The 15,885-nt window shown below is 40.1% G+C and overlaps 1 protein-coding gene across 1 annotated transcript in view; it reads right to left on the bottom strand.

Moving 5' to 3' along the window:
- The window catches only part of Topaz1 (testis and ovary specific PAZ domain containing 1), a 56,981-nt gene that overhangs the window by 8,602 nt on the left and 32,494 nt on the right, over nucleotides 1-15,885 (bottom strand). The window contains exons 10-16 of the mRNA XM_036193042.1: nucleotides 14,749-14,900; nucleotides 14,470-14,562; nucleotides 10,622-10,737; nucleotides 7,232-7,298; nucleotides 5,870-6,044; nucleotides 4,895-4,995; nucleotides 394-559 (exon numbers count right to left, since the gene is read on the bottom strand). Of these exons, the coding sequence (XP_036048935.1) occupies nucleotides 394-559; nucleotides 4,895-4,995; nucleotides 5,870-6,044; nucleotides 7,232-7,298; nucleotides 10,622-10,737; nucleotides 14,470-14,562; nucleotides 14,749-14,900 (870 nt within the window). The remainder of the gene's footprint in view (nucleotides 1-393; nucleotides 560-4,894; nucleotides 4,996-5,869; nucleotides 6,045-7,231; nucleotides 7,299-10,621; nucleotides 10,738-14,469; nucleotides 14,563-14,748; nucleotides 14,901-15,885) is intronic.

Raw genomic sequence — 15,885 nt, 5'->3', positions numbered from 1 at the left:
TCTAGACATGTGAAAACAGGGGCTATGAAGCCATGGTCATGATTTCCCATAGTAGCTGAAGCTGAACTACCTGGGTTTAATTTGGCATGTTATATTTCACATCATTAACATATCTAATTACACTTTTTAATCTATGGACTGTAACTGTAATAGGTTCAGACTCAGGGTTTCTATGACAACTAGGTCTCATCAAGAACAAACTTTTGCCAACCAAGGCTAAGTTAAAGCCACTTTGTCCTATCAATTTATACCATAGTGACTTTTCTTATCCACATATTCACTTAAGTTCAGGCCAAGCTATCACCTCCAATTCAGATCAACTTAAGGTAATTAAACAGATAATGTTCACAAGAAGAGTAACAGGTTATTATGTATTCATATATCAGAACTTACCCCTCAGTACCCAAATAGCACCATCTAGGCTTCCGCTTTTGATAAAAATTTCTGCTGCAACATTCACAATTTGACATCTTGGTGCTACTTTCTCAGGTCCTGTAAGTCCTTTTAAACTTGTAAAGTGTATTTTTAGCTCATATAGTGTATCTAAGACCTTCCTTCCCTGGAATAAAAATAAAGACCACTAAGTATTGATTTACAGTATCAGAGAGACACAAAGTCAGGGCCAATATGCAGAAGACAGTTACCAGTTTGACTTATTATGCTAGACTGGCAGTTGTCAAATGGCAACAAGACTTTGTTTTTCCTGTTTGGTCACAAAGGCAGAAAGGGGAAACAAGAATCTGCCTCACATTAACCAGCCCTCCCTGACTAACAAGCACCTCTCTGTCAGCACCTCTCCTTTGACTGATTTTATGCATTAAGTGTGGAGCTGGGCATGTGGCTCACACCTATAGAAACTCAGCACTTAGGAAGTTGAGGCAAGAAGATGATAGTTTAAGGCTGGCTTGGGTTTTATAGCAAGGCCCCATTTCAACAACACAACAACAACAACAACAACAACAAGCAAAAAACCAAACCAAACTAAACCAAAAAGATTTCATTGTTTGGGCAAGGGTTCCATGTGTTACTATGGAAAATTATTATATTTTTACTCCTTTTAAAGTTTATCAATCTGAGATCTAAGAGAGTGGGTGGAAATGAAGATAATTTGTCACTAATTTAGATGAAATGCTAGAAAGCCAAAATTGTTAGCTGAAAATTAATTTTTTATTCAGTAAATGAATTATGTGACAGATTCTACATGAAGATTATCATTGGTTTGGACATAAGAACTGGGTGTAAGCTATTATTTTAAACTAGGGACCAGCCTACTTGCCCTGTAAGCAGCTGAACAAGAAATACTATTTATTTATTTATTTTTCAAGACAGGGTTTCTTTGTGTAACTATCCTGGCTGTCCTGGAACTCACTTTGCAGGCCAGGCTGGCCTCGAACTCACAGAGATCTGCCTGCCTGCTGGGATTAAAGGTGTGCACCACCATTCCTGGCCAATAAATTAAAAAAAAAAAAAAAGGTTCATTTCATTTTAAGTTATCTCTTGGCTACATGTTACTTGGATGAAGATGTCTGAGGAAGCCAGGAAAGGGTGTCGGGTCCCCTGTAGCTGGAGTTACAGGAGGTTGTGAGCTCCTAGATGCTAGCTAGCAACTAAACTTGGGTCTTCTGTATGAGCAGTACCTGCTCTTAACCACTGAACTCTCTTCAGTGCCCCAATAATAACTACTTTTTAGTCTTTGAAGGCTGCATTTGGTGGCTGAAATTCTTTTGGTTATTGTTTTTAACTCATAGCTCTTTAAAAATATAAAAGCAAACAAACAAACACAGTTGGAGAGATGGCTTGGAGATTATGAGCACTGGCTGCTCTTACAAAAGACCTGTTCAGTTCCCAGCACCTATAGGTGGCTCATAACCACCTATAACTCCAGTTCCAAGGATCTGGTGCCCTCTTTTAGACTCCATAGCACCAGGCACACACATGGTAGACATACATACATTCAGGCAAAATACTCACACATATTTTTAAAAATGCAAGAAATAAAGGGTTAGAGGTGTAACTCAATGGTAAGGTGCTCGCCTTCCATATGTAAGCCCCAAGTTTGTTCCTCAGCACTATGTGTATAAAAGGCAAGGCTGAGAAGATGGCTTAATTGGTAAATGCTTGCTTGACATGCAGTATAAGGCATGTCTCGGTCCTCAGCACCTGTGTAAAAGCTGTGTAGGGTAGTTCAAGTTTAGAACCCCAGTGCTGAGGAGGCAGGTACAGGAGGATCCCACAAGTTGGTTGGCTAGTCTAGCTGAAATGGAGAGCTCCAGCTTCACTGAGAAACCCTGTCTCAAAATATAAGGAGGTATAATAATAAAACAACCCATGCCTCTACATGTGTCAGCATGGGCAAGCATATACATATGTATACACAAGTATACACACACACACACACACACACACACACACACACACACACACACACACACACAGAGAGAGAAATAAACAATCTTTTTTTTTAAGATTTATTTATTTATTATGTATATAGCCTGTATGACTGTAGGCCAGAAGAGGGCACCAGATACACATGTGTATATACACACACACACACACACACACACACACACACACACACACACACAGAGAGAGAGAGAGACACATATGGTTGTGAGCCACCATGTGGTTGCTGGGAATTGAACTCAGGACGTCTGGAAGAGCAGTCAGTGCTCTTAACCTCAGCCATCTCTCCAGCCCTATCTATTTTGGAGTTTGTTTGTTTGTTTGTTTGTTTGTTTTTTTCTCCAAGACAAGGTTTCCCTGTGTAGCTTTGTGCCTTTCCTGGATCTCACTCTGTAGACCAGGCTGGCCTCGAACTCACAGAGATCCGCCTGGCTCTGCCTCCCGAGTGCTGGGATTAAAGGCATGCACCACCACCACCTGGCATACGTAATCTTTTAAACTAAGGAAATGTTAAAAACATTCTGAGCTTGTGGGCTATACAAAAACAGACTGTGGCACAATGTGGCCCATGAGTCTTAGTTTATAGAACCTTAATATTCTGTATTCTTTTTTTTTTTTCTTTTTGTTTTTTTGAGACAGGGTCTCTCTGTGTAGCTTTGCGCTTTTCCTGCAGCTCATTGGTAGCCCAGGCTGGCCTCGAACTCACAGAGATCCACCTGGCTCTGCCTCCCGAGTGCTGGGATTAAAGGCGTGCGCCACCACCGCCCGGCCTTCTGTATTCTTTTCAACCAGATTTTTATAGTGATGTGAAAATGCTTTTAATATGAGTAAATAAATGTTTCTTTCAAGGAATAATTCTTAGCTTGATTTCAACAATTTTGTCTTATATTAAAAAAGGATTAGGCTTTAATTGGGCATGGTGTGCATGCTTATAAGTCACAACACTCAGGAGGCTGAGGTGGGGGGGGGGTCTCTGTGATTTCAAGGCCAGCTTGGTCTACAAAGTGAGTTCTAGGACAGTCAGGTCTACATAGGGAGACTATGTCTCAAAAAAAACAGAGCCTAAACAAAACAGAACAAACAAACAAAGGCCAAACCACCTTCTAGTGAGTAAGGCAATGTAAAAATCAATTCACTGAGCACAACAATTAAATTTTTGTTAAGATAGAAAAATTCACCAAGGTCTTAATGACCTAAAAAATAATAACCAAATAAATCAGAATAGTCTAAACTTTTAGATAAATCTGCTCATTGTCAAAAAGAGGCTTTTGCTCTACAGTCCTCCAGTGTGCAGGCACTCATGTCCAAGAAATGAACGTTATGACTGGCCTTCCACCAGACCTACAGCAGAGAGGGACCCATCCTGCCACAGAGTGAGCATTAATCTAGAAACCTACACTTTCTGTTCAACCAGTCTGGGTGGAAAAATTTCTTTTAGTCCATGAATGTTGCATATATACAAGTGAACCTGTACTTAAATGTTATTGCACAGATATCCAATTCTTAAATGACCAGAGTAACTTTAATAGTTAATTTAACAGTGATCATACTTAATTGTTGCATCTTGTTAATTCCACCCTTTGCATTACATTTTCATGCCCTCTATGTGGACTTTATTAGTCTACAATTCAGTTTATCACTTCAGAGAAATCTAAAGGATATAAATACAGTGTAGTTTTGAGGGCTAGTGAAACAGCTCCATGGGTAAAGGCTCTGATGACAAACCTCATGACCTGAGTTCAATCCCAGGGATTCCATGATGGAAGAAGAGCACCAATTTTTGTAAATTGTCCTCTGACTACAAATGCATGCCATGGTATACATATACAAGTAAATAAGTGAAATAAAACAGAACAGTATGGTCTTCAGTCACCAGACCACCTGCATAATGGACTCAGTTAAGAAAGTTAAACATTGGTGGCACATGATGTCTCAGCCTATTCAAGAGGGTGATTTGTAAAGAGTTTTGATGATCATGGGCATCTTGGGTTTATCTTAAGAAGGGAGTTTTGAGCATGGGGCACACATCTTTTATCCCAGCCTTCAGGAGGCAGAGGCAGAGTTCAAGATCAGCCTGGTCTGCATACTAAATTCCAGATAGAGAGACTATGTCTCCATGAATGAATAAATAAACAAATGAATAAAAAAATAAATAGAAAAGGAAGATGCTTTGAGCTCTTTCAAGATTATAAAGACACTATGTAGTTGTCAAAGTAAATTATGAATTGAAAAAATAAATATATTTTAGCACAACCTTCTATGTATTGCCTGTAATTAGATTCTGAAAAAGCAGTTGGTGTCCCATCACTCCTGTTCAGCATTTGGAAACAAATGTGAAAACTAAGAACTCACTAAGTAGTCTAAGGTAACATTCTGTTGTGCCTCAAGTGACTGTTAGAAAATTTCTGATTTGAAGGATTACTTCATATTCTGCTCCTAATTTTATACTAAGATTCTCTGCACTAAATCAAACCAGCATATAATGAAATACCTTGGACCACAGCAGCAGTCTGTGATAGAAGTACACAGCACTTATTCCGATCCTCCCCAACAAAGTCTTATCCACCTCACTGAACTGCGGATCTTTGCTAACTGAAACACAAAGCAGACATGGAAAGAAATGAGACAGTAACTTCATAACTCAGAATTACTGAAATCACTTTAAAGACCTAGTGTTGGCAAACTGTCCCACAAGCTAAATTCAGCCTTAAAAGTAATAGTGGGTTTTTGTTGTTGTTTTGTCTTTTGAGACAGGGTCTCTCTACAGCCCTGACTGTCCTGAAACTCACTCTGTAGACCAGGCTGGTGTTGAAGTCAAGAGAGATCCTCTTGCCTCTGCTTTCTAGTGCTGAGATTAAAGGTGTGTGACAATATGCTCAGCCCAATAATGGATTTATTTTGAAAGAATTGTTTAAAAATTGAAACTATATGGGTTGCATGTACAGCCTATGAGAGTTACTCTCTGACCTTTTACAGAAATGTCACCCTCTGATAGAGGCCACAGTAGCAACATTTCAACAACATCTCAAGACCCATGTAGTTGCTCACTTCTGTAATCCTAGCACTTGGGAGGCAGGGGTAGAAATATTATAAATGTAAGGCCAATTCAGGCTGCACAGTGAGATATTATCTAAAGAGAATGTATTTTTAAAGGCTATACAATAGTTTTTGATTTGTAGATAGTAGAAACATCAGTGTTATAAAAAATTTGGATGCTCCCATATCGCTTATAATAATTTTATTAACCTACATGAAAAGAAAACACATTCATGTTCTATGAAATCTTTGATACTAAAAACCAGTTCTTGCCCTTATGAATATAAACTAACATTAATAGGTAGATGGAAAAATCTACAGATTTCAGCCTGTCTGAACCTTGCAACACTGGCTAAGCCCCTGTATGAGAAGAGCCTTATCCTCCATTTAAGAACCACATAGTTCTCAAAACAAAACAGTAACATTTTACCTGTTTCAGCAAACTCACAAAAAGGAACACCTGGCCTTTCTTCTTTATTATCTCTTGTGAGCGTTTCAGCAACACAAGCACAGAATCTCTGGAAATCTGCAAATTCTTCACAGCCCATTTTTATGCTAATGTACAGGTTTCCCAATTTGGTCCAGTCACCTTTTTCTTTACAAGTCTATTAAAATTGTTAAAAATGGAAAGAAAGAAGGAAGCAAGGAAAGAAAGAAGTCAGGAAGGGGGGAAGAGGAAGAGGGGAGAAAGTAAAAATTCTACCATTTCTGCAAGCACATGCTATCAGATAGGCACCTGAAGATATACAGAAATCTGAATCACCAAGTCTGCAAACTGAAAACCTGATACGCAGCATCAGCAACACAACACTGAAGTTCCTCTTCTTACTATAGCAGCGTCTGTTAATTGCAGACAGCACTGGACATGCTGTAATTATCCAGTTACTCAAATGCTCTGGGACTTGACAGGACAGAACTTCATGAGAACCCCTGTCACCAAGGTGCATGAGCATCCTTTATTGCTTTTAGAGGGAGCACATTATTACCATCATTTTGTCATTTAAGATTTGGGGCCCACAAAGGAAATTTCAGTAAACTCATTGTCTCCTATTTTCTGCCAAAACTGAGAAAAGCTTTCTGTGGTAGTGCAAAGGCTGTTTCAAGGTTACGTCATGCTGACTAAGACTACATCAACAATGAGGGGGCACAGAATGGATGTGAAGAATAGAGCCATCTTTAAGACTCCCCTTTATGTGTGTGTCTATGTGTGGGTATACACACATGCATGCTGGTGCCTTTGGAGGTCTCAAGAAGGGTCTGTCCCATGGAGCTTAGTTGTGAGCCACCTGACATGGGTGGTAGGAGTTCCACTGCGCCATTTCTCTAATCCCTCCCTATTTCTTATTTCAAATGCCAGGAGAATACACTGTGGTCCTACCTCTTATCAGTTCAGACCCATAGGCACCCACACTGCACTACAGCCACACATCTCCTAAGCTCTAGATTGATACAAGTTAACTTTGAAATGGAAGTTACCAACAGGATTAATTTAAAATAATTCACAACCCTAGATTTACTTTCTATGTATGTGGTGGGGGGGGGGAGGTAGTGGCCTTAGAACCCAGGGCTCTGTATACACTAGGCAAATGATCTCCTGCCAAGCTCCATCTTCAGCCCACAGTCCTAGAAATTCAGATGTTTGCTTTTCCAAATATTAATCTTTAAAAATAACTACTAGACTTCTCTTAGCATTTTCTCTACCAGTGATGTTTCTAAAGCTCTTCCTAATTATTCAAATACTTTGTTACTGGTTTTTAGAGCCCAGCAATGTCTTTGAAGATAAATGTCATACCTCCACTTCACTCAAGGCTGAGTCTAAATCACACTTCCAGTTCTTTTTCAGTTGCCTCACTCGTAACCTTCAATGACAGAAGAGAGTTGATTATGCGTATTTCACCCCTAAGTCACCAGTGTTCCTGTCTGTTCTATAGTTTAAATATACACAAGACCTGAGAAAACCAAATGCATAGAAGACACCCTAAAACATTATTTGCAGCTGAATTTAAAAACAAAACAAAACATTTATTTATTTTGTGTGCTTAGTCTATGGGTGTATTTTGTGGTGTCCTATGCTACAGCACACATGTGACAGTCTGAGGACAACTTGCCGCAGTCAGTTTCTCCTTCGACCATGCATTCTGGATACTGAACTCAGCTCATCAAGCTTGGTGCCAAGTGCTGAGCCAACTTGTTTGCCCCAGCTCCTGATTTCCTGGCTTTAGCCTTCAAAGTATTACAAAATATCTAAGTAATATAGTCTACTGGTATTATAGATATGCGCCACCATGTCCAGCTAGAATGAATTATTGTTCTCTCTACAAATATCATAGCTTAGAATTCAATTAAACCAATAGATGCATTTAAGGAGAACTGGTATCTTTTTGAGTCTCTCAATTAATAAAAATAGTATGCTTCTTTACTTAATTTCTCTCAACATGTCATGGCTTCCAGTATACAAGCCAAGCATGTTCTATGAGCTTTTTACCTAGTATTTAGTTTTCTGAGCTACTGTCAACAGTGCTGCTTTAGATTTTGGATCCTAGGTTCACTGCTGTTGTCTAGGAGCATGGATGACCTGTGGGATGGCCTTTACTCTGCAGCTTTGCTGTACTCATTCATTAGAGCTGTTTTTGGTAGGTTCTTTGTCACACAGGTTTGGAGTTCATGCCACCTATAAGTACAGGGCATTATTTTACTTCCAATCTGTAAACCTTTAATTTTCACTTTTATTTATTTATTTATTTATTTATTTATTTATTTATTTATTTATTCATTCATTCATTCATTCATTTATTTATTTATTTATTTGGTTTATCGAGACAGGGTTTCTCTGTGTAGCTTTGCACCTTTCCTGGAACTCACTTTGTAGCCCAGGTTGGCCTCGAACTCACAGAGATCCGCCTGGCTCTGCCTCCCAAGTGCTGAGATTACAGGTGTGCACCACCACCGCCTGGCAAATTTTCACTTTTTATTACACTGGCTAGAAGATACGGGCAAATAATCTTGATGGAAATATGGGCATAGTCTTGCTTTGCTTTCAATCTTGAAGAAAAACCTTCAGTCTTTGTTCAAGTATGTCTGTTGGTTTGTCACAACACTCTTTACAAAGATAAAGAATTTGTCCTTCATTTCTAATCTGTTGAGGGATTTTACATTAAGCTTATGAAAGATACTGGTTTATAGCTCTTAAAAAATCTCTTGATTTCTTCTATACACTTTGATTTTTAATTTTTACTTTTTGAGACAGGGTCTCACTATGTAGCCTTGGCTGTTCTGGAACTCATTATACAGGTCACACTGGCCTCAAACTCACAGAGATCCATCTGCCTTTGCTTCCTGAGTGATGGGATTAAAGGTATGTGCCACCATGATGGGCCCATTTTGTTTTTTGTATAAGGGTAATATCTGCCTCAAAATTCTTGATAAGCTAAGCATAGTGGCACATCCTACCAATTGGGAGATAGAAGCAGGATTAGGAATTCAGGTCTAGCCCTGACTACATAAAAGACAACCTGGGTGCAAACAAAACAAACCAATCACAAAAAGAAAAAAAAGTCCAATAAATATTATTCTCTCCTTTTCTATTTTCTGTAATTATGTGTAAACTCATTCAGTCTCATCTTTTAAAAATGAGTATTCTTCTCAAGAAAAAAAAACTGGTCCTTGGGATGCCTTTTTTAGAAGCTTTTAAATTGTGGACTAGATTTTCCCTATAATTTATACAACTATTCAGATCTAGAAATCATTCCATTTCATCTTCATTGCTGAGTTCATACACAGTGGATATTCACAGCAATTTTTTCAGTGGTGGGAGGATCTGCACTGACCCCCTCATTCCTAATATTTACAATTTGTGTCTATACCTTTTTCTTTTAAACAACTGTGTGTGGGGGTGAGAGGTGGGGGGTGAGAGGTGGTGTGCAGAGGTCCACCTCAGTTGTTATTCCTCAGGCTCTGCCCTGCTAGGCAGCAGAGGAAGCCTACAGCCTCAGACCCATGGAGGAATGGCAAAGCCTTTTCCTCAGGGCAAGGTTCAGAGGGAAATGGCAAAACCTTCCCTTCATGTCCATGTGTGGATGTTGGTAGTGTGTACAGAAAATGTCTACCATACCTTTCTCCCCTGGGATGTTTACACCTGAAGACTTCTCCTTACAGCAACTTCTCCTTACAGAGACTGCTCCTACTGAGATTAGTTAAGCCTGCCTCCTTGAACCAGCTGTATACCATAAACCCTGCCTCCATGTTAATCTGTGTATAATAATGTACCTTCTTGTTAAGATGTATATAAGAACACTATACAATAAATATGCTGAGTTTCTGGTATGCTGAGGTTTCTCTAGCAAAGAGCCCAGACCACTGATCCAAGATATTTCTGTCTGTCTTTTCTTCATTCTCTTACCACCTAGTCATGTTCAAATTCCTGAGGCCAAGCAAGGGCACAGCACAATCCACCCTGGTTTTTGACCTAAGGTCTCTCACTAAACCCAGAACTCACTAAGCAAGCAAGGCTAGCTATTCAGCTGACCCCAGGGATTACCTGTCTCTGACTCCCCAGCGCTGGGATTACAAGTATCTATGACCAGTTTTTATATGGATGTTAGAGATTGAACACAAGTCCTCACACTCATGTGGCAAGTACTTTACTATCTCTCCAACCCCAACAAAATTTGCTTTCCCTTTTCTCAATGTAGATATATTGCAGTAGTAGCTGTTTGCTGTTTACATGGCTAGAAATGGAACCTAGGACCCTGTACATGTCAGGCAAGTGCTCTCCCAAGGAGGGACACTCCAGTCCTACAGCAGTATATTCAGAGAGTAAATAAGTGGTTGGGGCCTCATAAACTGAGTAGACATAGTGAATGAGGGAGAACTGAGAGCACCAAGCTAAAAGGAAGTGATCCAGGGAGGAAAAAAAAAAAAGTAATTTGCATGCACATTAAAGGTATTAAGTGCAATTAAGTATGTAGTAAAACATGAGCTAAGAGAAGCTCCTTTGCCCTTTGTGGACATTAAGGTTAAATGAGGAACCAAGTGGAGGTTGATAAAGGTCAGCTGTGGACAGAGGCAGGAAGGGGCTTGTGACAGGGACAAACTCACTCCTGAGGTAGGAGTGTTGAAAAGAGCTCTGCCTTCACTTCTCTGGTCCCCACCAAGATGTGGACCTGATCAGTCTCCATCTTACCTGGATTTGGCTTCTAGAACTGCAGCTATGTCTTGTTGGGATGCCTGTGTTTGGTACAAAAGCTTGACAATATAGTTCAAATGCTCTGAGTCAGGCACCATCCCAGCATCAATGAACTGCAGGAGAAATAGTAATTATTCTTGTAAAATATGAAATAATTGGTAAGTCAATGTGTGAGAAATAACCAAGACAGTGACAGATGGAGTAAAACATGGGGACAGGGGAATCAAAACTTATTAGCAAAGTTCAATTTGAAAGTATAATTTCTTCAAGTGTTTGAGAACCATAGAAAGATACCTTAAAATTTAAAACAAACATGGGAACAATATTTTTGAATATAAAAACTGAATTTTCTTCCCATTCTCCAAGACTATTTTGTTGTATAGCTCTTATCTGGCACTGTCTGTCCCAGTGTAGCTCTGGTATTGACGTCTCATGCCTGATGGTAAATTCTGAGAAGTCTATCCTGAGCTTCACCCCTGGCCCTTGCCATGGAAGAACTGGTCTTTACTTAATAAATTAACAACATAGGTAACTGACTGTCCATACAGTCATATATTTAATTCTGACATGCCTCATTTCCTGTCCTTTTCATGTACCATTCAGCTTGAATGGAGAGTGCTAATGAAATATCTGATACCTCCAGTATGAGAATGGATGAACAGGAGACAGACATCCAGTTATTATCCTGAGAGGTTATGGTGGTTTCTGCTAAAGATCCTGTGACTAGGCCATGGGGTGCCCCTGTAGGACTGGGAGACTGATTCAGCTGAAGGTGTATGAATAATACTTCCTAAAAGTCTTCTGTGGTCATATTCTCCTATTGAGAAACTACTTATCACTTTACTATTTATTTTGTGTGTGGTATGTGTGGTACATGTGCAAGAAGTGTGGTTGTGGGAGCACACCTGCCATGGGTGCATGTGGTTAGCAGACAACTTTTGACTGTAAAATTCATCTCCTACCTTGTTTGAGACAGGGTATCTTTTGTTATCTGTGTACTCTAGGCGAGCTGCCCCATTGGCTTCTGGGCTGTTCTCCTGTCCCTGCCTCCCGCTTCAACAGTGAAAGGACTACAGACTCAATACTGCATCCAGCTCTTTAAGGTACATTCTGGGGATCTGAATTCAGATCCTTGTGCTTGCATGGCAAGTACTTTTTACCTACTGAGCACTGTCCTCAGTCTCCTCAAAATGTTTTCAACATTTGAGAGAATGTACGCCTTACCTCCCTCATCTACATTTGAAGGGAGTAGTGGGAATTAAAAATTGGGGTGGTATCCTGTTATATTTATTTGTTTGTCTGTTTTGTCAACTTGACACAAACTAGACTTATCTGAGAAGAGGGGATGACAACTGAGAAAATACCTCCATAACACTGGTCTACAGGCAAGCTTGTGGGGCATTTCTTAATTAGTGATTAATGTGAGCAGGCCCAGCCCATTGTGGATGGTACCACTCCTGGGCAAGTGATCCCGGGCTCTATAAAAAGTCAGGTTGAGTAAGTCATTCATGAGGAGCCAGCCAGTCAGCAGCTGTTTCCATGGCTTTTGCGCCAGTTCCTGACTCCCAAGTTTCTGCCCTGATGTCCCTTCATGAAGGCTTCTGGAACAAACGCTCTCCTCCCCAGTGTCCTATCACAGCAGAGAAACCCTAACAGACAGGGTAACAAAACAGCAGTGAGGGTAGAGAAGTCACACTTTCATGTGAGGTGCCACTTGGTCTTGAGAACTTAAAGCTGAAGTGAGACAGCGTTTCTCTTAGTAAAGGGAAGAGGAAAAAGTCACTGGGGATCTCCTATCTTCGACTTGTAGAAAAACCTCTGGATAAGTGAGGCAGTTGATTAACTTGAATGGTTTGGGAGGCCCCCAGGCAATGGGACCAGGACCTGTCCCCTCGCCCATGAGCTGGCTGTTTGGAACCTGGGGCCTATGCAGGGACACTTTGCTCAGCCTGGGCGAACCTGCCTCCATTGAATCTACCAGGCTGAGCTGAATCCCCAGGGGAGTCCTTGCCCTGGATGAGATGGGAATGGGGGATGGGCTGGGGGGAGGGCGGGAGTGGGGAGGGAGGACGGGAATCTGTGGCTGACATGTAAAATTAAATTAAATTATAAAATAAATAAATAAAAAAAAGGAAAACCACCTTAAATTTGACGGTGGATTTTGAGCAAGTCCTAGAAACTTCCTTTCTAAGCTGACTGATTAAACAAACTGGAAACTGTTTTGGTGAAAAACTACAAATAACTACTTCCTGCCTGTTACAAACTCAAGTTCCTGAACTATTTCTGTTAGCTCCTCTGGATGTGAAGCATGGTCAATTTTATTCTTAGAAAGGGAAACAGCCCCCTCAACCCACTGAACTTCATGACAGAAGACACAAGCACCATGAGGGTTTCCTGTTCTCTGTAACATCTCAAACATCCTCACTGTGATGGGACAGAGCCAGCCATAAACTAAACCCATGAAAGGACAAACTAGCTCCCTAGTAACTGGTTCCCTTAAAATCCACCCTGAAAATGGTTGTGGTGGCCCACATCTTTAATCTGTCAGTTTGAGGCTACCCTGGTCTACATGGGGAGTTCCAGGCAGTCAGAGCTATATAAGACCCTATCTCAAAAAAGAAAAAAGAAATCTATCCTTAAAAAGTGTTCAAATACCAGCATAAGTATAAATTACTTCTTGACAAACTCGGTTAACAGCCTATTTATGGACATAAAATAAACTCTGAATTTCTGTTTTCTCCATGGTCTGTAGGTTAATTGGATGGGGTACATTATACTGCTGGTATCAGGAGCAAAGACATCTAAGGAAACATGACACTGCCATTGCTGGACCCTGAAAAAGTCTTTACAGGGATACTGATACTGCATTGAGCAACTCTTAGGAATAATGGCTCCATACTAACTGTGGAACCAACAACCTCTGCAGAACACCCCCAAGGTAACCCAAATCACTGTCTTTGTTAGACAGTCTCTGGTTCTCTATAGTGCTGTAGTTGAGACTCATGTTGCCCAGGCTGGCCTCAAACTCACTCCTTCTGCTTCCCCTGCCTCCACCTTTGGAGGGCTAGGATTATAGCCACCATACCTGTTTTTATCCAGTGCTGGTTGGAGTGTGTCAGGTATTTTGAAGCATTCAACAAAAGTTAAACTTTGGGGGTTGGAAAATATAACTCAGCTGGTAAAATGCTTGCTACACAGCATGAGGACCTGCGTTTGAATCCCTGGCACCCATGTAAAAAGTTGGGCACAGCATATACCCATAATCTCAGTGCTAGGGAGGTAGACGCAGAATTCCTTGGGTCTTGATGTCTAGGCAGTCTGGCCTAACCAGGTGAGCCCCAGGTCCTGGTGTGAGACCTTGTCTCAAAAAATAAGGCGTAAAGTGATGCTGACCTCTAGTTTCCACATGTGCACATACATACACACATGTTAAAATTTTAATGTGTGTTTTTAGAGAGCATTAAAAAGTTCTTATTCCTCATTTTGCTTAATGCCACATTTTAAAACCAATTTCTAACTACTTTATTTTAGTTACAATTTTCTATTTATATACTGATTTGTTTTTATTGTGACCTTAAATATTTCTGAGAAAGAGTTCTTTTAGCTATAATTAAGAAATAGAGATGAAGATAATTTACAGTAAGAAAGCAGTCATCTGAATATGTAGAATATTTAAGGGGAAGTCAATCGCTGGAATACTCTTCTGAGCTATTTCAGGAGAAAAAGATAACATTTATGAGTTCTTTATCAAGTAGAACATGAATAAAAGACAGATAAATAATTATGTGGAAACAGTCTCTTTTTGTTATTCCCTATTAGAGAATAAAAGAGATTAAAAATCATACCTTGCAAAAAATCTCAACTAAAGCAGGCACAGCACTCCTTAACTTCATAGCTGCCACATACTCAAATATTTTTAGTAATATTTTCAGAGCTGGCTGGATAAAAGAAACAAACAAGAACAGCACTTACTTCCATGTCTTTGGTGCACCTTAAATTTCTCAACTTCATTACACTGAAAATGTGTTCTCTGCGGAGTATGTGACAGGCAGAAACTTAGTGCTGACTCCACACACAACGACGAGGTCAGCAGAGTTGGTGCTGGCGCACTTCAGGTTACTCACCAGCATTCTAGCCATAACGCTGAGCTTCACTATCTGAAAGACTTCTTTCAGTAAACAATGCTTGAGTAAAGAAACCAGAAGGTCATTTAGCACTTGTAAACTGAAGTGTATCCCTGGGGGAAACTTTCTGTAGTACTCCAGAAATATGTGTGCTGAAAATGAAAAATAAAATTAGTCATTTGCTGCTCTTAAGACAAAAAAATAGATGGATTTTCTGTAAAGATATTATATAAATTCATTCCTTGAAAGGGACCAGAAATGCCAGAAATCACTGATGAAAATGAAAGCAAAAAGTCAAAATGGTAGTGACATCAGAAGTCAAGCAAGCACGCTCAGCATCGGTCTGCACAGTATGAAGGCCACATGGTCTTAATGCACTCCTCCTCAGAGCCTGACTCCCACAGGGCTCTGCCCATCAGCTCCTTAACCTATTTTCCGTATTACACTTAAGCTATTTTCACTTTTCCACATTAATTTTACTAAAATTAACTGAGATAACCTTATCATCTTTTTCCCATTCCAAAATTTCCTAGTCCAAATTTTCACATTTTAGCCAAAACTGCCTTAGTAAAAATCACTTTTAGTTTTATGTTATTTCAACCACAAATGCTCATTACTCTCTGAATTACCCAATACTGTGGAAGTCACTAGGTAATCAAAAATTGCAGCAAAACTGAAAAGTTAATATTAAGCAGGTTTAAAAATAGCATGTGGTAAATAAGGTTTGTCTACATAGCTCTGGCTGTCCTGGAATTTGCTCGGTAGACCAGGTTGGCCTCGAACTCACAGAGATCCACCTGCCTCCCAAGTGCTGGGATTAAAGGTGTGTGCATTAATGGCCCATCCCATTTTATTTTTAATTATGTGTACATGTATGTTTGTGTATGGGTTTGTGCGTATGAGTGAAATATTTGAAGAGGCCAGAAGAGTGCATTGGATCACCAGGAGCTGAAGTTACAGGCAGTTGTCACCTGCCCACTGTGAGTGCTGGGAACCAAATTCTGGACCTTTGCAAGGGCAGTGCATACTCTTAAGCACTGAACCATCTCTCCAAGTCCCTGGCAATTTACCTTGAAGTGATACATTGTAAGACACAGACACAGACGGACTCACACACATACCCCAACTGAATTCATA

The sequence above is a fragment of the Onychomys torridus genome, chromosome 7 (genome assembly GCF_903995425.1).
Source record: "Onychomys torridus chromosome 7, mOncTor1.1, whole genome shotgun sequence".
NCBI lineage: Eukaryota > Metazoa > Chordata > Mammalia > Rodentia > Cricetidae > Onychomys > Onychomys torridus.
This window is presented reverse-complemented; position numbering and strand designations above follow the sequence as displayed.